Consider the following 21,871-nt stretch of genomic DNA (forward strand, 5'->3'; position numbering starts at 1 on the left):
AGCTCTGAGGCAGCATCCAAATTCTCATCTACTGAGAAATGCTGCTCATTCATTGTTTAGCCTCTCTAGTAAATTTGGTTTGGTTTGGTTTGGTTTTGCAACTAATTGTGATCACTCTCAGCAGACTCGTGTGAGGAACGATCAAAACAAAAGGCTCCCAGTTTGAATTAAGTATTGTAGATACCGATTCATTATAATTATCAGGATTTTTCTCCGATGGAAATACTGAGGGCTGTGCTGGGACCAGGTTACCAGTTCAAATTAACAAAGTTCAAATTAGCAAGCTTTTACTGTAGTACATATCAGAAAGCGTAATGACAGTTCTTGTCTACTTTGTTGACAATGATTCCCAGCATATACATTGCAAGGAAGCAGTAAAACTACAAAAATACTGTAGATTTAATGAACAGTAGATAAGCATTATCTTACCAAAAGGGTAGTCTAAAATGTCATCTTTAATCATGAGTGCCTTCCTAGAAGAACTGGATTGTTCCAGCATTGGAGGTGCTGCTTTATTACCAGTGTTGATGATTGGTGTTCTGCTTGGTGCTGCAAAGAAAAATTTGTTGAACCTAAGGCCCATATGCCCTACATCATGCATTGGCAAAGTTGCAGGTCAAGCGGTACATAACAGGCTTACAGAACATATAGGAAACAAGGAGCTCTTTAGACACGACCTAATTGGCTTTCAAGAGGCATTATCCACACAGGACGCTATGCTTCTGCTTAAGAGAGCTATCCTTGATAACACGACTCGCGACATGAGGGGAATCCAAGCACTAGACCTCTACAAGGCCTTCCACAGGGTGGCGCATAAATACATCCTCACCGAGATTTCCTCTCTTAACCGGGACCAGTGTTTTCATGACTACACGAAGTAATTTCTCGCAGATCGCAAGACATATCTTCGGCTAGGCACGGTCTCAGGAGGGCCCTTCGAGCTCGGCAACTGCCGCAACCCGTAGAGTTCTGTGCTCTCCCCTCTCTTATTTGATATCGCCATGCACAGGCTCTCCACACACCTCGCTGCAATCCCGAACGTAAGTCACCCCATTTATACGAGCGACATCAAGATCTGAGCACTGGGTGGCTCTCTGGCTGAGCTCGAACACTCCTTAGAAAGCGCGTTGGAGGCTATGGAAGACTTTTTTTCAAACACAGGCCTTGAACTCGCCGCTGATAAATCAGACCTTCTGTTATACCGACTGTCTAGATAAGGGGTTTATAACCTTACGCCTCTGTAAACTTTGCCGATAGAAATTCGAGCTAAATATGGGCAGCCCATAGCAAGGAGGGATTCCGTAAAGATTCTAGGTCTTCTCAATGATGCCAGGGGCTGTAACTCAAAGCCGCTCAACAGGCTCAAGGGGCAGGCTAGTAATGTACTAAGACTTGTAGCCCGCATCTCAAATCGCAGAGGTGGCCTCAAAAGAGGACAATTTGATCAGAGCTTACCAGTCATTCTTTCTAAGCCATGTTACTTACATCGCACCCTACCTCAATTAGGCTAAAGCGGAGAAGGCCAAACTCGATTCTCTAATCAGAACAGGCCTCAAGCGCATGCTCGGCCTTCCGCAGTCCACCAGCACCGAGAAGCTATTGCAGGTAGGACTCCACAACACTATCGACGAGCTAATAGAAGCTCACACAGCTGCTTAAATAACCAGACTTTCATCCACTAAGCCAGGGATAAAGATTTTAAAGATGCGGGTATTCAGCCTCGCCATCAACAGGTGACGAAAGTTCGCTTGTCCAGGGAAATCCGCACTGGAATCATGGTTGACCCCATCCCCCATAATATCCACCCAGTGCATAACGAGAATAGAAGAGTCACGAGAGCCAAGGCCATACTTAAAAAGATAAATCAGCACAAACTAAAGGCTCTCTTTGTCGATGCTGCCAGATATCACTGTGGGGATAAGTTCGCTATTTTGGCCGTGGACACGCAAGGCAACCTGCTGGTCAATGCAGCCTCTGTTTATACAAAGATTGCCCATGTGGCAGACGAAGCAGCGATCACTCTGGCTTTTCACAGAGCAAAAGCCACCACTGTTGTCTTCTTGGACTCGTGTACGGCAGTCAGATCTTTCTCAAACGCCCTTGTGTCTGAACAGGCCAACAGTATTGTGGTGAAAGCACTTCAAAGAACCCAGGAGCGCAGCGAAGGAGGGCACCACATCGCGTGGTTTCCAGCCCATCTAGACGGCTCAGCTAACCCACTCGGATGTAACCATAACGAGCAGGCTCACCAGATAGCGCACAATTTCCCATGCCACGCTGTCGCGAATAGCCATGCTCGAAATGGGGTTGGCATTTATAAATCTCTGTTGTGTACTTTTCATGAAATTGTTTCCCACTAACTCATTGTTTCCCACTACCGTCTGGCCAAAAAAAAATTTCCAGCCCCCAACCCCTATTTGACTAAGCCTCAGGCGAGCAATAGGCTCCCATCACGGAGCAATAGGATGCATCTCTAAAGAGTAGCAGCCTTCATACACAACTCCAGGCCGTCCAGAGGGCCCGCGACATCGCGACAGAACTTCGACTTCCGGTCCCATCGTGGGCGGGGCGGAGCCACCAACTTGATATGGCGGGAGGCCTATGGCTCCCCTAAATATCTGTTCCTTAAGACCTAAATAAAGTTCTTGTGATGTCAATGAGAGTTCCCTCACACTCTTTCAGATTAGTAGCTGTGTTAACGGAAACCTAGGAAAAAACACAAATTTAAAGGGGGTACTGACACAAAAACTTTGGCCTCAGGTTTTTCTGCTATAATGCGTTGCTGGGGGCTTGTTAATCATGACACGACACATAATTTGCTGCAACACGCACAAGATAATTAATTACAGGCCCCTCTTTATCGATCAGTTTCAGTTTCGGTTTGAGAGAGCTCCAAAAACTGGGTGAAACTACGGTCAGCTAGCGTGCGCAGCTCTTGACCACGTCAGCACACAAAACTATAACACTTCCGCACAGCCTGCACCAAAAATTACCTTCGAATAGTAAACTTTTAAGCGAGCACCATGGCCACGCACTCACAACCAGCCGCCAAAAAATATAGACTGCGGAAACAAATGCAGCAAAATAAAAATGGCCGCTATGACGTCATCCTAACTTGTTTTATTGACTGCAATATGGTGACGGGAGGGAAGTAGGGGGTCTCCTAAGGGTCCCCTTCTAGAATGTCAATGACACAACGGATTCGAGGGCTCAGGCTAACTTCAGAACTATATTCAAAATAACTTCCAAGCTATGTCTGCTGTTGATATTTTGCAGATCATATATGAACGTTCCTGGGAATTGACCCCACAGGCTATCTCGGCCATGAAATTTTATCTCAGAGCCTCTTTAAGACCACTACAGCGTACTTCTGAATTATTTCACTTTTTTTATAGCCTTGCAATGATGTGTTGATCATCACGCTACAGTAAATGTCGCCCACTTTGAAGCAATCTTGCCCGACAACAACAATACAGTATTCATCTGTCTTGTCTGCAATTCCTCCCTTGAAAACACTGCATTGGTGCATTCTTGTCAAGAATGGCACATCGTGCTCATAATGCCCATACTACCAGGAGGTACTGAGCATGCAGCATTTTGAATTCGCCTAAAAGATATGAAAATCATGCAAATGCATGGAAAGCATCTGGACCTTGAGCATCATGTTAGCACAGTTTCATAAATAAACAATAACAGATATATAGATATATACACAATAGCAATATCTCAGTTTAATTATTTGCTTTATTAGTATCTGTGGAAGTATCATGTATTTCTGCCCCTGCTTCCAAAATCAAGCCCTTGCATGTACATTGTTCCTCTAGAAAGTTGTATTTACTATGCGAACTGGCAAGTTTTCCTCCCAAGACACATCACAAAAGCAGTTAATTTTGCACCACTCACAAATTCGCAAGCAGTTCAATAGTAAAATTACTAAAGGAACAGGAACAGTTCCCGCATTTTCTTGAATTAGCTCTGAAGTACAAATGTAGTGTCATTTAAGTTTTACGAAGAAACAATTCGAAAGGCCTCCCGCAGGGTCTAGGCCCTGCAGTATATTTTTATATGTTTCATACCTGAGGCGAGATAGGGCTTCCATTCAACTTGAGGCAAGTTGCTCCGGTGAGGATCAATCAGCTGCGAGTATCCTCCGGAAACTTCAGAGCGTATGTTGCCACTATGTTGCACGTACAGCTGCCTCTCATGCATACCTGTGCAACAGTATGCTACTAGGAAAAATCTGGAGAACACCAGCAGTGTGAATATATATTGTGTGCCGCTGCTTGCAGACAATTGCGCATGGCAGCAGCAATTTGGGACACAAGAGTGTTACGAATTGCTGCCAAGTGTAGCTGCTGCCAAACGGCTTACTAAAATCATGGAAAGTGTTATCCCATACCAATATCTACCATCACATGCAACACCGGCACCTTGCAAAATGAATAACTATGGACTCTGACTGGAGGAAAAAAAGTGTTAACTTAAAAAGGCTCGTTTTCTGTGTTATACACAATATTATTGAGAACAGAAAACGATGCCAAAGAAATTATAGGGGATCTTAATAGAAGTAATTGTAATATACACTCAAACTTCGATATAACAAACCTGGATATAACGAAATACCAGCCATAATGAAGTAAATGAAAAACAGTCTTGCAATAGATACAGTGTTCGGAATAAACCTTTATAACATATTTTCAGAAGTGTGAACTTGCCTATCAAGGTCACCGATAAAGCACGACGATGACACAGAAGATGACAGCATGGCGTTTGTAGGAGTCGTTGACACCACTACGAATTCGTGCAAGCATAAAGAAGACAGTGAGTTGCTTCCCCTTATTGAATTTTTGAATGGCCGGACAACAACCGTCCCTAAAAGATTTGCAAGGAGCCTGCCGTCATACTGCTTACGTAGTGGTGTTCTCTACAAGAAGAACTTTTCTCCAAGAAGAAGCACCCACCTACTTGTCGTTCTGACGTCACTCCGTGAGGACATACGTTGTGCTTGCCACGATGAGCCAACGTCTGGTCATCTCGGATACACAAGCACATTGGCCAGAATCCAACAGAAATACTACTGGCCAAGACTTCCAGCTATTGTGAAGCATTACGTGCGCACGTGCCTCGATTGCCAACAATGAAAATCGCCACCGTTAAAACCAGCTGCACTAATACAACCAATTCAAGTGCCCATGGTACCTTTTGCCCAAATTGGAATGGATCTCCTTGGACCACATCCGACTTCCCATGCTGGCAACAAGTGGGTAATAGTCGCCACTGATTATCTTACGCGCTACGCGGAAACAAAGGCTTTGTCAAGTGGCACCGCCGTTGAAACCGCACGATTCTTCGTAGAAAATATCGTCCTGAGGCACGGTGCTCCAACAATCGTAATAACGGATCGAGGTGCCACTTTCACGGCCGCGCTCCTGAAGACAGTGCTTGAGCTCAGTGGAACAGCCCATCGGAAAACCACTTCCTATCATCCACAAACCAACGGCTTGACAGAACGCCTCAACAAGACTATTGCCGACATGTTGAGTATGTACGTTGACGTGGATCACAAGGACTGGGACGACATTCTACCGTACATCACGTTCGCCTATAATACAGTGCAGCAAGAAACTACATGAAGAACGCCGTTCAGTCTTCTTCATGGCCGTGAAGTGACGACGATGCTTGACGCCATGTTACTGCACGACTGCAATGACATCGATTTGGACGCTGTATCTTTTACCCAACGAGCAAAAGAAGCGAGGCAGCTTGCGCGCGTCCGAATCACCCAGCAGCAAAATTACGACGCCCAACGTTATAATATTCGACACCGACATGTCGTCTATCGGGCTGGCGACAAAGTCTGGGTATGGAGTCCTATCCACCGCCGGGGACTGTCTGAAAAATTGCTGAAGAAGTATTTTGGCCCCTACACAGTCTTACAACGCCTGAGCGACGTTAATTACATGGTCGTTCCTGACAGCCCCTCGACAACTCGCCAGCAAAAACCAGAAATCGTGCAAGTTGTGCGAATGAAGCCCTACTTTTCGGACCGATTTACACCATACATCTACTACGTGTTTTGTAGAAGAGCATCGGGACGCTGCTCTCTGGAGGGGGGCAAATGCCACATTGAATATGCAGCACCAAGAGAACAACGAAGAACACGCGCAGTGAGAGGAGAAGATGCGGTTCTCTTCTGATCAGTTTGCCAGTGTTCTGGTACAATTAAAGTGAGTTTCCTGTATTCGACTGCTGCTGTTTCTGCATTGTGACACTAACACCACAATATGATTATAAGGTATGCCAATAGTTAGGGACTCTACATTAATTTTGACCAGTCGAGTCTTTAATGCACACCTAAATAAAACTTCACTCATGCATTTAATGCATCTAAGCACACAAGTGTTTTTGCACTTTGCTCTAATCAAAATTCTGCCCCCGTGATTAGGAATTATTACTTGCAACCTTGTGTTTAACAGTGTAATATTGTAATGTAATATTTACCAAGCCACCATAGCAGGTGGTTCAATATTGCAAATCAGTGTCCCACGTTACTTACCAAGATAAAGTACAGGGTTGTTTTGTTTGCTTTGGTTAGGGCCGTCCAAGCCAAGGATGCGACTATGCTCAAAAAGGTCAACTACTTCCAACTCTCCGTTTCGTAGATGCCATGCTCCAACAACTGGGCTAGGAAGCTAGAAGAAAAAGAAATCAAATCAACATCTTAATATTTTAAAAAACAAAAAAATAGCAGAGAATTGCCACCTTTTCAAGTCTGTGGATTAAAGAAGCTTGCCCACCTTGACTGACCATTCCAGTGATCCCTTGCTTTTACTAGTGGAAGCAACTAGGCCCTCTGGCACCACCACTTGAATAAGGCTTTCTTTAGAGCAGCTTTCCCCACTGGAGCAATTTGATGGCTCTTCCACCACATAGGAGTCTGTGTCGCTACTGTCACTGCTGCTGCTTCCACTGCAACTGGCCATTAAGCCCTTTAACACGGTAAGCTGGTTCTCACCAACACTGAAGTTCCACCTGACAAAAAATTTTTTTTAAAAGTCACAGCTTTGCCGCAAAGGCGAAGCAATGAATGCGATAGCAACAAATCGGAAGGTCATGCTTAGAGTGGAAAGCAGATCGAAACGTGCCCCGCGTTTATCACGCACAATGACGCACGAAACGTACCGACAGGTATACATGCACGCAAATAAGCGTCTCAGTTGTTACTTCACTGTGTCTGAAAAGCAGACGCTTTTTATAAATGGAGACTACAATGATTGCAGCAACCTTTGTGCACCCAGTAACTACAACATAAATGTTCTAGTGAAAGCCCAACGCCAGCCAAGACGTGTGATCGTCCCCACCACGAGATAAGGGTGCGCGAGCGCCCACCTTCTCCACTCTGAGCAGCAAATTACGCGTAGAAGTTGAGGCCGCGCGCCACTGCACGCTCATTGTGCCATCTTGCTGGTAATGCTGAAAACGCAATAGTTCCCCCCACCCCCCGAGACGCGCGCAGCCGCGCGCTCATTGCGCCATCTTGCTGATAAGGCTGAAAACACAATAGTGTCGTCCTCCCCCCCCCCCCGACATGCCCATCACCAGCAGCAAGTGGCAGATATAAATAGCTTGCCGTTTGAACATTAGAGGACGTGCTCCTCGGAGGCGCAGTGGATAACGCTTCGCACTCACGATTCAGTGCACCAAAGTTCGATTCCGCACGCCTGAGTCTTTTTCTGGGTTTTGTATTCTTTCTTGCATTTTCAAATATATAGATACGTATACACATACGTTGAGTGACGGCGACACCGACGGCAAAATCCAGCCGAGAGTGTCCATCTAATTGCTATCGCAATAAAAATAAGTAAGATTTCACAAACATCACACCGCGAATGTCAGCAGCATAGTGTTACACTGCTGAGTGACAAGAACGGAAACATGAAAGGTACTTTAAAGAAGCTGTACAAGATGCCATAGAGTAGACTCTCATTAAATAGAAACTGGAGGGGCCAGTAAAATATACTCTGTATAGCAGGAGTTCCATTAGGCAAAAGATGAACAGTGGTGTAGAATTTGAGTATCAACCAATAGTATTAGAGGCAGTTGTTCCATTCAGGCAAAAATTCCATCTACAGAGAACCTACTGTATTAGGTTTTCACTGACAGACATTTCTTGAACACATACAATGGCTATAAACATTCACATAATTATAATAAAGTTTAAAAGGGATCAGCACTGGCCACACAGTTACCCAGTGATTTGAGTCAAAGTATCTGATAGCGCAAATGGCTGTTACAATCTCAAAGGCGACTGAAAGCAGCCTTTCGCTTGCTAAGCAGTGAAAATAAGATGCATCTGAAATGTCAAGCAGGAATGCAAGAAAGGGTTAGTAGCAAAAGAAAGACGAAACATGAACACAACACAAACTGTTTATATTGCATTCATGCCTCTTTTTTGTATGTGTGTGTACGCTACTGTCTGTTTCATGCACCATCATTTAAAATGACTAATGAACTTGCCCAATAGTCCATCTTTGAGAAGCATTTAAAGGTTCTATAAATGGGATTTTGTGCAATAAGAAAGCAAAATATTTATAATCACAAATGTTTCCAGCTTCAAGATCTGCTAAATACTAAAAAAAGGTAGGGCTGCGCAGATATTCGAACAGTCGAATATAAATCACTTAAATTTTTATTATTGAAACTTCCCGAAGACAAATATAATCGACATCTGAGTAGCAATGGTCCCTTCGAATTTTCAATATTCTTCCCCCCACTACAGTCTCGTATTGCGATAAAGCTACTTTCAGGCCCATCGGCGCCTCAGCACGATAACCAGAAGCACGCTGTCCACATTGTCGGCAGCGCAAGAGTGAACATGTCAAGGGGCGCACCTACCGACTCACTGCTTCTCTCCGACAGATAGAAATACGTGGCGCAGATGAGGAGGTGACACCCATATGCGAATAGGAAGAGGGGAAAATCAGGCGTTGATTGGTGGTTTGCTTGAGCGGCAGCCATCTCCAGCGGCAAAAATAGTGTGAAGAGCCATATGGCCAGCAGCCGAAATTCACCGACACTACGCGGGAGAAACAGAGGAAAGTGGCATCTCGCGAGCGGTGAGTTGAGTGTAGGTCAATGCCGCGCTGCCAGGTTGTTCATACCTTTACGGTTGCAAATGTATTCACTCATGAAAACACTAGTTCCAACATGATGATAGATGTGGCAGAAGTGGTGGCTCAATTAATGGCATTTTGGACTTGAAATATGGATAGGAAGTTAAAAAAATCTACACCAGATTTTTAACATCCAAAATTTCAGATGTTCTTATATGTTAATGTATACGAAGCAGATTTGAAACTGCAGACTTGAGAGAAAGCACATCCTTCTCCACCACATCCGTTGAGCTTCCACAGAAGTTGGAAGACGAGAAGAAGGTGAAAAAATAGCATCTTTGCCTCTCACATGTAAAGTGTTGTTGGCAACACTTTGGTTGAATTGCCTCGTTTTCGTTAAGACAGCTATGAAACACCACTCACCAGTACTTGATCCACCTAGCCAAAAGAAACACTTTCATGTTGCTATATCATAAAAATATGCTTAGGAATTCTACATGCAAATATCTTTCCATTTGCTTTCCTTCACTTCTTCAGTGGAAAGGAGTTCTACCATTGCAGCCTATGACAACAGGTCCTATGTATTACTGCGAGAAAACGTTCAATGTACCGGGCACAGAGGGTTACACATAATCACAGTGATCAGCTGCACATTCCATGCCATATAGAGAAGTGGAAAAGAAACGAAAGAAAGAAAAGAAATGAGAAAAGCAACAAATCCAACCCACTTTTCTCGCCCAGAGCGCGGCTCAACAGCCCTGACTGTTTGAGTGTTGCGCTTCACTACTAGGACATCCTCTGTGCTGAAGTCTTCCTTGGTGTTGTCACAGCCGCTCATGGTGCAGATGTACCGCACCTGTACGCAAATACCACAGCAATGTATAAGAATGCATATTGATGTAGTGCTGTTACGGTAAAGATATTAGAGATGCCTTGCATGATGTGACAAGGAGTGCATGCCATTATGGTCGTGGACAACTTTTATTGCAATAAAGGGAATGTTATGGAGCCAAACTGCACTTGTACCGCCACTGAAGAACAGACACTCAAACCTCGTTATAACGTAACATATAACGAAATAAATAAAATTCCCCTTAAAAGCTCCATTGAGAACCATGCATTTTAAACCTCATTGTAAAAAAGTAAAATTAACTGGTAAACGGGTATAACGAATTAAATTAGTCTATCAAATAGTCTATCAGAAAAAAAAAACGACTGTAGTGTGTAAAGTATAACGTTTTCTGCGAAGTTTAATGCTCACTCGGCGCAGCTCTAGCAGAACTCACGCGCGGACCTTATAGCCACGCCACGCGGGGCCGACAGAGCCGTCCTCCTCACACAGCCAGCACAGAGGATTGAGGAAGTGCTCAGTGGGTCATATGACCGAGAAGCGGCGCCGCGGCGCAAAGCAATTTTCCTTTCACTTGAAAACACACGATGGGGAAGCTTCAGAGGACTTACATTTGTTCACAAATCAGAGGATATCCGTCATTATTTGAAGTAACCGGTGATGTGCGTCTGCACACATTTGCCTTGCAGCGAGTCAATAAATTTCATACGCAGTTTGCAAAGCATAGTAGCACGTGGCCAAGTCCAGCGCCAACACTCACTAAAGACGACGACAATGACTGCGTCTATGCTGCTATCCTCTGCACCGAGAAAGGAGGAGCATCTCCACGCGGAGAGAAACAGAACGACATTAGAGAGAGAGAGCCAGCTCTTTGCTACAGCTTTCTTTCTTTTTTTTTCTTCCTCTCTGTTCGCACACGGCCTTGAAAGAAGAAGGGTCTCTTACGTGCAGGGACAGAAAAGGGAGAAGTGTGGCACAGACGCCTTGCAGATCGGCATTTGAGAGAGCAAACAATCCACCACAGTCTTTTCTTTCCTTTTCTTTTTTTCCTTCTTCGCGCGCAGCGTTGAGAGGTGCCACCGCGAGATTGGGCATGGTGCTGACAGCATTTTCGAAGCGCGGTATAATCGAATTAACAGTCCCAAGTGCTTGCGCATTTGAATTATAGGGCACTCTCGCCCAGTAAAATACACATAGCTTTGACGGGACCACAGCGCGAGTTTGAATTAACTGGAAGTTCGAATTAAGCGTGTTTGAATTGATGAGATTCAACTGTGTTTATTTTCCGTCACACGCGTGGTCGCGTAGCGGTACACCGGGCCGCGAGGCGGTTTCCTTCTTTGCATGCTTATAGGTGTGCGCCCATCTGAGCACACATTGCCACAAACTGTTATAATCAATTAACGAAATAAAGGATATAATGAAATAATTAAATATTTGTGGCTCCCCTTTAACTTCATTATAACAAGGTTTGAGTGTAGTCCCAATTAGCATCCGTGATTTTCCCGTGAAAACAATAAAAAACATTATTTTCTACGGAACGCTGTTTATAAACAGACGCAGTATGCACCAAGGAGATATTCATATTGGTTTCGATTTATGCAGTGCCATTTCACATTTTTTGCACGTATGAAAACGTAACACATTTCACATGTACGTACGTCACGATCGAAATGGTGTCTAAACCTTTTTGTGAGCACTCTTCGCCCTCCAGCTATTTTGTCGACTCGCCGAAGGAGCTTGCGATATATTTTTTCACTCACAAATGACTGTCTAAGGAAACAAAGCAAATAGTATAGAATGTTATTATTCGAACATAGCCGTCGTTCAAAACGCGAGCCGTACCGGACTACTTTGTAGACGAGTACATGTGCGGCTTCGCCACCGCACCTTTCCCTTCATTGCCAACTAAACTTGCACACGAATACAGTGCCACATGAGCAAAATGAACCCACGGCAATTATCTTTTTGTCCAATTTTCTTTCTTTCAGATTAACATTACATTGACTACTAATAACATTCCGTATATTTTCCTTGGCATTACTGTCTGTTAGTTGTCATTAATATTGTGTATAATGAAGCAAACAAGCCCTTAACATTTCCTCTTTTTTCCTTCACTCATAGTGAGAGTCTCGTTCTGACAGACTTGATGCTTTCAGATAGTATGAGAGGGATTATTGGTCAACTGTTAGGTCATAATAATACCCATGTTACATGGCATATTTATAGTCATTTGCAACAAATTACATTAGGTGAACATAATATCATTTTACCTGTCACACGACGAAAACAAATGTAACTTTAAATTATTGACCCTGACCTTAGCACTCTTGAGTCGTGACATTAAAAGAAATCAAGACCTATTATAAAAAACTTGCTAGTGCAGGTGCGTAGCCTCAAAAATATTTTTTCTTGCTAAAAAGGTGCTAGAACATAAATGCAGCCATTCAACACAACTTGCCCTAGCTGCTTGACAAAAACGAAGTCAGACCAAGAGCCAGTCAAAAACCAACATGGCCGACGATATGACCGGAACTGAAGCATGGGAGCCCAACCGACTCCTCCCCGGCTTTAGATATGAAAGAGCAACAGCAATTTTATGTAGTCACCGCCTCGATCACCCCAACAGGAGCAATCAGATGATCAATATCCGTAATACAGGACACGATGACAAAACGACTACAGAGCACAAATGAAACATGGCCAGCTACAGCCGCTGTGGTTGAGAGTAGCTTTTCTTTTAGACACTATCGCACGTGCTGTTACGTCATCATATCACTACTAAGTTAACACAGTAATAAATATAATATTTATGAATTACAAAACTTACAAATACGTAGGTTAACAGCCATCTCCCTGAAAGGTGCCTGGCATCGAGACTACGCATTTAGTTCGAAATTGCTTACGAATGTGCTCTGTGAACTCACTCAACAGGAAATGTCATTTTCATCTAATGACATTACTTTCCCCATGTGGCAGCAAACAGATGACATTCGCTGTAAATGACATTAGATTTGCCATGTGACAAGGGTTTGAGATCACGTGCTATGTGACAACAACAGGCTGAAAGAGAGTGTTCCACAATCACTGTCATTGCTACTTGCAGCGCTGACTGCCACTGGCACGTTTAAATGTTCATACGTACCCCATAAAGTAAAAAGAGGGATGGCTGCCACGGTGGCTCAGTTGCTAGAGCATCCGACACATTATTCAAAGGTCGCAGGTTTGGTCCTAGCCCAGTTATCTTTTCGCCAACTTTTTTTCTTCAATATTACATTACATTTACTACTAATAAAGCACCCCTTATACTTTCCTTGGCATTATATTTATTACTATTAAAACATCCCCTATACATTCCTTAGTATTATTGTCTGTTAGTTGTGACTAATAATGATAATTAGCAGAACACAAACAAAAAATTATTAAAATTGCATGATAGCTGTAGATTCACAGAAACCACAATAGTAATTCTCATGCCCCAACTAAGAAACAATAGATCTGGGCACTAGCTGAGGCACACATATCAGATAGTCTGTTTGAATGTGACCACTTCCAATCGCACTAAATACAACTGTGAACACAATGAGTGGTAAGCTATCAAGAATGTTACACCTCAAAGGGGCACTCACCAAATTTGGGCATGGCAAACAAACATGAGTAGATCATGCAGTGGTGACCATGTTGTCAAAAAGCTACAAGGGAATCCATGGGGACCTTCTTGTGGCTTTATACGACAAACACAGGGATGACTATTATGCCCTTTATTGTTCACCAGAAATGTGCACCAAAAGTAGGACCAATACCTCCTCTATTTCTTTCAATGCTAGTGCAAATGCAAGCTTCTCAACGGGTGCTATTTGAGGGATCGCTATTTGAGGGGCACTGTTTGAAGGGTCGCGCTGCTAGCATCACACATGTTTCCAAACGCTTTTCCCCGGAGATGTGACAGACCTGTTTCTCACTCCAATATCACACGTCTGTCAGATTTGTACTTTCGAGCTCCTTCTTTGTGGCTCGAAGCGACGCCGCCGTTGCATCACAGCGCTCTCCGATTCGGCGCATCCAGTTGTGTTCCAGTAATGCTTCTCCATCGGTTGCCCACATAGCGCCTAGAACGACGGCACACTATCTCAAAACACCTATCTTTTACAGAGCCAGCGTGACAGCCAATATAATGAACACGAGGAATGCAAGGCGCCACCCTGCGAATCTGTATGCAACTGAATAAAAAATTACTTTATATGATTTACGTCGTGAGGCACTACATGATGATCTCTCTCCCCCACGACTGCAATGCACCCGTGAAGTCTAGGCGTTGGGCGAGAGCAGGAAATGGCTAGAGGAGAGGGTGAACAGCTCGATCGGGCACATCTGATTGGCATTGATAAAATAGAGGAGGCGCTGGAAGGACTATAAAAAAAATAAAAAGCAGATCTGAGGAGGAGGGTAAAGACCATATGCCTGCAGCCGCCCTCATACAAGGTATGCTGCTCAATTTTATCGTGTGAATGATTTCATAATGCTATAACATAAACGCGACCGCAAATTCAGTATACCATTTCAGGCATCCTATAAATAACCCGAAAATATGCTAAAACTGCATGCTTCCATGAAGCACTGTAGCTGCATGCAATATAATAAAATTTGAGCTTTCCAAGGCAAAAGAAAGTAAGACCAAACTCTGTGAAAGAGACGCAAAAATGCACGTGATGAGTGCCTCTTTTTTATCACAAAGTCATCACTTATGAAGTATCCTGTATCTGAGCAAGAAAAATTTTGCAAAGTTAGCAATGGTATACAAGCAAAATAATTGAATAAATAAGCAAGCCACCATACCTGGCCAGTGTGAACATTGATTCCATAAGTGCGAGCCTCCTTGCCACCTGTGATCACAAGATCATCACCTAAACGATACGAGCTCTTCAGCAAAAAGTCTGCGGACATAGGCAGTGGTTCCACTGTATCGCCATCGAATTTGTACAGGGAGCCATCCAATGATGGAACAAGACGCACTCGCTGACCTCGGTTCCGCATCTGAAGAAAGCCAAGACACATATTACCATGACAGCAGCTACAGGCCAGCAATGCCAGAGCCAAATCATTCTGAGAATGATCTACAAAACTGCCTAAAATGAGATCACCACACTATAAAAGAACAGCATTACCAGAAACCAGAGTTGCCAGCTCCACTTATAGTAAGCGGATTCGGGCTTCTTTTTTCGCGGAGTTTCCAGGAAGCTTTCCAGTTGCTTGTCCCACTGTTTGAGTTTATATGCCTTTTTCCAGCGAACATAGTTGTTTTGGAAATCATCACGTGCACCAATAGCGCTGTTGTCGTTCACTAATAGCGCATTTGTCAATAATGTTGTGCAGTTCAGCACTGAAGCCAAACATACATAGTGGCAATCAACAAGTAACGCTAATCTTGCACACGCATATGTGCATTCAACCAAATGGAGACAAGGTTTAAGAAGAAAATATGAGCTTTCATTCATAGTAGCGCATATTTTCAATGTACAAAATAAATAAAGTGTTTTTAAGCGCTCCTTCATATTTGAGTGACATCTCTTTTTATAATAAATATTTTAAAAAATAAAAAGTTAATAATTTCATTTTATTTTCACTTCTTTTGAGATGATTATTTGCTTGTTAGCTCGGTAGCATATGGCAACTCTGCCAGAAGCCGACTTTCGCAACCAAAACAACATCAGAGATGGATTGCAATACCTTCAAAGCAGTTTACCTGCACTGTCATATTTCATGCACAATGCCACACAATCTGTTCTTGCTACAAATATTAGGCAAGAAATCCTCAAACTTCACAGTGTCTCAGGTCTACAAAGTTTGAAAAATTCGGTCATACTAGAACATAAGGAAGAAGACACTGCTCGAGATATTGTAAGCCCATTTCATTACGTCTGATATGGTCCAAAATATTCATTATTGCAACCAATTTCCAATGAAATCAGCGCAACGCTTTGGTCAAACCAGGACCAAAAAATGCGCTGGCTTCAGCACAGAGTATTCTACAATGAATAACATCTTTTGACAAGCGTTCAAGCAGCGTAATGGCCACCAAAAAAAATTAAAATTGAGCAGAGTCTGTGGACTACAAGAAATTAAGTGGTGTGATGTAATGAGCAAATTTTTCTAAATAGGATGAGGACAGGTTAGGCAAGACCTAGGTAATGAGAGATCGCTGAAAGAGACCTTCGTCGAATGCACATAAAAACAGGCAATTATGCATAATATTATTCACAAGATATACAGTGTAGTTTTATGACTCAAGAATAAATGATGCATGTTACCTGCAAAAAATATTTTGGAACACAATTGCGACAAAGAAATTGTTGCTTTATTTTTCTTTTAAAGGGGTGGTGCCACCAAACTTCAAGGCTATCCCAAGCCTGTTGAGGGTTTCCTCTGTATGCAAGGACTCTCCACCCAAAGGGTCGGGCACAACAAATGCGTAGAATTAATTTATTTACTTCTAAAAGTGTAGCTGAATGCTCACTCTCACGATCTAGTCCCATCGCTTGCGCAGCAACACTGACGTTTCAGAATAGGAGAAGAAACGGCTATTGTCGTGACGTCAAACCAGATTTTTAGTGACATCAGTGACCTCCCCCATCTCCGAAATGAGGCTGCTGTTACAACTGTGCTGGCGTCCCTTGCAGAGACACTGTGTGCGTCTGTCAAGGACACTGGGTACTTTCGAAGAGACACTCAACACGTCCTTCACGGACAACAAAGACGTCCGTCAGAGACGCTGCGCGCGTCCAACAGCGGGGCTGCCTCCTCCTCCTCCTCCAGAGTACATATGTTGTAAATATAAACGATTTGTTTCCTTCTGGCTGCCTTTTGCCTTGCAACTGCCTGGACACTGTTGCAGCTGGCCATGGCGACTTCCAGCGCGCTTGTTTTGCTGGCGCTTCTGTGGCACGTGTGTGTGTGAGAGCAGACGAAACTCAGCACAATGTGCGTCACAGCCATGTGTGATCACGTGACCAAGCCACCTATCCATCGACGTCACTGCCCAACTCGGGGCCACGAAACCAAAACCGAAAATGGTCCATATAACAAGAGCAATATTCAAATTATTTAGCGAAAACACACGAACCTTGGTGCGTGTATCATGCTTCCTGGAGCTGAAGGAAACGCTTACAGCAAAGAACACGCATGCCACAAAGTTGGTGGCACCACCCCTTTAAATAATCATTCACTCAAAGGAACGCTACAGGAAAAAATAATCATTGTCATATTAGTAAATTCAAATTGCTCTCTCATGATACCAGACACGAAAACTTGCTGCTAGATATCGCTTGATAAGCGAGAAAATGCACAAAAAGAAAGTGTACGTGGCAACGGCACTATGAAGTTCTCACATTAGTTGTCATGACGTCATAGATTTTGACGTCATTTACAAGGGTCTACAAAGTTCCTAATTATTTAAAATGAAGTGCATCGTTTTTCAGCGAGGCAGACATATAACATACCAATTTTCGGGAGTGTAGTTGAAACAATGTGGCCAAAATGTGAAAAACACTTTGAAATCCGTGACGTCCTCATTTGCGATTTCGGTGGAATATTTAAAAATGAAGCTTTTGACAGTGATTTTTATAAGGACACTACAGTTTTGGACATTAGGCAAGCTAATTTTTGTACGAAACTAATGACCACTACTACAATGTTGGTAGCTTTCATATTCAATTCACATACTAAGTCAGGCACATTTACTAATAAATCAGAGGAAACTGTAGACAAGAATGTCACACCAACACACCCAAGCGTCCATTTCAGCAGAAGACAGGTAATACATCCGAATACTTGCAACTATGTAGAAATAACTACTTAAACAGATGTATTAAAATGTGCATTAGCTGACTATATTAAATTGTATCTGAATAGTATTCATAGTTCAGATCTTTATGGAACAACAGCAACAACAACAACAATAATAATAATAATAATAATAATAATAATAATAATAATAATAATAATAATAATAATAATAATGTTATCTTACTTCCAGTTTACTAAGGCTTGAAGACAGAAGGCCCCCTGGGCCCGTTTCATGCGACCATACCAGGTTTCCGTGAGCCTTGGGATCAAGCGCCGATATTTTACCATCGAGTGTGCTCACAATAAATAATTCGCTGTAAGCAAGCAAAAATAGGGGCCATTAGTTCTTGCACTAGAAAATTAGCCCTCTCTCTGCTTTACAAATGCAACCGCGGTAAGGGCGCTTCGTTCTCAAACTCCATTTCAAAAGAAAAATGCCTAATGTCAGCTGCAAGCCAACACGCCAGGAAGAAAATTTCGACTGACATTCTGACGATGACAAAACAAGCATTGCCTTGGAAGCAACCTTTCATGATGCAGAGAAACAACACACTCATTTTTTTTTTTTTTTTCATCACGCGATCTAACAAGTGTCTCACCGGCACTCAATGTAGCCGCGCGAGCGAACAGGAAAAGTGTGCGTAGGATGCAAGACACATCGACAAGATAATCGACAACGACATAATGTTGATGGCAACAAATAAGCAATCCCATGCACAGTACATTACGGAACCACGCTAACTTGTACAAAAAGGCGCGCACTACACTGAGCGCTATGTATGAGTCATGCTCTCACCGGAACGTCTTTCTCTCGTCGCTTGGTTTCGGAGCTTGGGAGCAATCTGGCAGTTCGTTCGTAGGCGATTCGCTCGCGCTTCCAACAACGACGACGCATAGAATGATAGCAAACGCATAGAAATGCATCATATCCTACTGTCTAAGCATGACAGTCCAAAAACATACGGTCCATAGCATCACATGAGCACCACAGTCAGGGAGGCGCGGAGACAGAACGTGCAGCTGACTTCATCATCGTTTTCATCCGAATGCCCAACGTGTAAAGCAATGACGTGTTCTCAAGTAGCAGCAAAAATCTAGCTGTAGTTTCACACTCAATGCCAAAATTTTTATGGCAATAAATTGAACAACATGTCAGTCTAAATAATGTTTAAAACTTTTTTTAACATTTTTTATAAAAAGTGTGTTGTCAGTTGTGGTCAGTTTTCAGATAATACTGCGACTATAAAGTTTTTTTTTAATTACCTAGAGGGATTTTTGGCGCTGCAATCGTGCAGTAAATACATTGCAGAACACCTACACTATACTCTGTTTCACGACTTTGGTTCTGCACTACTATAGTATGCTGGCTAACTATAGACTAGGGGAAATCACAGAGGAAGGAAAGTGGGGGAAATGGTACCCTAGCAATGGAGTGAACGAGGTGGCCGAACCGCATCTCGGCTGGTTCTCCGGCGGTTGACAGCAGCAGCGACGCTGTAGTCTCATGGTACTGAAGATCTCAAAAGCGCCTGCATTGTGAGCACGCGTGCCCGAGCCTGCGAAAGCGTGTAGTTGCTCGTTTTAGCGCGTTTCTGAGCCTTTATCAGTGGACGCCCTTGCTATGCGCCATGGTGCACGAGTGAATATGTAGGCACGCCAAAATTGCGTCGATACAATCACTGTTTCAAGAGCCTGCCGACCCAAAGAAAAAAAAAAAATGCCAATAGGAATTCGCACGCATCCGGCTAGCTTCTTACTCAATCAGCGCTTTGAGCTGCGTTACATCATAAGTGGCTACTGGCGAACTACACAAAAAGAAGAAGTATCAAAACCGCGTTTAAATCATACGCTCGTTTTGTCCGCAGTCTCTGCGATATCCAGAGTACAGTGTTCCTCATATGAGCCTAGTTGTGCTTGATTGTTTCACGAGAAACCCAAGTATATATTAAGGTAACGTTGTTACATTTATAGTGGTGACGACTCAGTTTTATCATGCCGGTTTTGCAGAAGATAATAATTATTGCTTTCTAAAAGGCTTATAACATATTCATATTAAAAACAGCACACAAACATATACTCATACAAACATATACAAAAGTGCCAATTGTATATATAGCCCGTCTGTTCATCTCCGTAAATTCATTGTAACCAATTCTCATTTTGTATCTACAGCTTAAATTGTGCTGTTTTCCAAATACTCTATGGGCATAACACCATTGAAAGCCAGCAAATTCATGATGATGTTTCGTATTATAAGTTTAGTTCTATTAACTGTAAAAAGTGTAGGCAGGCAATGGTGCACCTTGTATTGAGAAATTTACCTTCCTTATATATGTACACACACGCACACATTATTCTACACACACACACACACACACACACACACACACACATATATATATATATATATATATATATATATATATATATATATATATATATATATATATATATATATATATATATATATATATATATATATATATATATATATATATATATATAGTGGGAGTAATAATTCAATGGGCCAGTTAGTCTTTGTGAAGGTATGGGATATGGCACAACGGGAGCGTTGTCAACAAGGATAAATATATTTATTTCCCAACAGTTTCGGGAGGGGTCCTCCTTTCCTGATGAACTCATCAGGGGATAACTCATCCCCTGATGAAGGGAGGACCCCTCCCGAAACTGTTGGGAAATAAATATATTTATCCTTGTTGACAACGCTCCCGTTGTGCCATATCCCATACATATATATATATATATATATATATATATATATATATATATATATATATATATGAGATATAACAGACAGTAATGCCAAGGAATTACTGTCTGTTATATCTCATTATTATTGTGTTAAAAACACGGAAAAACGAGCCCTTAGGTATACACTTCTTTCCCTTATTTTATATATATATATATATATATATATATGATATGCCCCTTAGCACAGCTACTATTTTTAGGCGGTGCACTTATCGTCCGACTTCGTTAGATTTGAACTAGTTTTGAGACCTCATACTGTCGAAAATGTGAAATCTACAGTGCGCATTTGTATATACACGCTATATTCATCTTCGCCAACTGTAAACTATTGGAGCAGGGCGACCCAGGATTTTTTTTTTTTTTGAGGGGTTCAGGTGTCCAGCAGAACGCCTAACTTTGGCAATTAGTGGTCGCTGTGAATGCGTTTAAATATTTTAGTATACCCTAAAAAGTTAAATTATGAAAACATTTCGTGGTGTAGGGGGTTCAGATTACCATCCTCTCCCCTCTTATGGATTTCTGGTTCTGCGTGCGTGTGACAGTATTTGTTTTTTAATCTCGCAGCTTTCTGAACACAGCTAACTTCCAATAAATCGGCCCAGTTATTTTGAATATTGTAGACACCTAACCAACGAAGAAAGAGTTAAGAGAAAAGAAATCGGTATAAGACACACCCTTTCTGAATTATTTTCGATCTCTCACAAGAGCTTTTATGGAGCTCAAATTCAGTAGATTGGCGTGTAATATTTCAAGGGCTATGTCATCGTGTGCTAGACATGAATGATGGGCAGGTGCGAAGAAATCTGCATCAAGAAAGCGCGACTGAGGAGCCGAAGCGCATAGCAGTTCCTGCACGCGGCGCGCGGCTCTCTTCAGTACTATTCGATTGCAGCGCCGCTACTGCGGGCAACGCGGAAGGGATCAGACGGCGAGGCTTTTCGCGAGGCGCGGTCACGCCACTCAACACTTTTAGTACACTTTAGTATAGGTTTTAGTATAGGTGTTCTGTGACTGTACCACGACTGTACCATGGTGTTTACGGCGTGGAGAGGTAGTAGTAGTAGTAGTAGTAGTAGCACAAAACTTTATTGTATACATAAACCAGACAGGCTAGAACTTCAGTGCCGTGAGGAATATACAGGGTGAAGAGCGTAGTCTGTCCGGCAGGGTGGCCCCACGGTGTTCTCTGGCCCCACTGGCACGAGCCTCCGTTCAGCTTGTTCCATTAGGGCTGGGCTAAGGTCCCTCATCCATTGAGTAACATAAGGCTTGATCTAGGAACCTTAGGCTGAGC

The 21,871-nt window shown here is 42.8% G+C and overlaps 1 protein-coding gene across 4 annotated transcripts in view; it reads right to left on the minus strand.

The window, feature by feature from the left end:
• The window catches only part of LOC119175844 (eukaryotic translation initiation factor 2-alpha kinase 3), an 87,585-nt gene extending 68,714 nt beyond the window's left edge, over positions 1 to 18,871 (minus strand). The window contains exons 1-8 of one of the 4 annotated variants that reach the window (XR_012886639.1): positions 18,602 to 18,871; positions 17,990 to 18,119; positions 14,800 to 14,997; positions 9,842 to 9,969; positions 6,798 to 7,032; positions 6,557 to 6,692; positions 4,077 to 4,211; positions 430 to 549 (exon numbers count right to left, since the gene is read on the minus strand). Coding sequence is in view for 3 of the 4 variants with exons in the window: in XM_037426846.2 (XP_037282743.2) it covers positions 430 to 549; positions 4,077 to 4,211; positions 6,557 to 6,692; positions 6,798 to 7,032; positions 9,842 to 9,969; positions 14,800 to 14,997; positions 17,990 to 18,119; positions 18,602 to 18,732 (1,213 nt within the window). In the remaining variant the exon portion in view is untranslated. The remainder of the gene's footprint in view (positions 1 to 429; positions 550 to 4,076; positions 4,212 to 6,556; positions 6,693 to 6,797; positions 7,033 to 9,841; positions 9,970 to 14,799; positions 14,998 to 17,989; positions 18,120 to 18,601) is intronic. The other 3 variants (XM_037426846.2, XM_075876282.1, XM_075876283.1) reach the window with 3 other exon arrangements.
• Between the last annotated feature and the right edge of the window lie 3,000 nt (positions 18,872 to 21,871).

The sequence above is a fragment of the Rhipicephalus microplus genome, chromosome X, assembly GCF_043290135.1.
Source record: "Rhipicephalus microplus isolate Deutch F79 chromosome X, USDA_Rmic, whole genome shotgun sequence".
Lineage (NCBI taxonomy): Eukaryota > Metazoa > Arthropoda > Arachnida > Ixodida > Ixodidae > Rhipicephalus > Rhipicephalus microplus.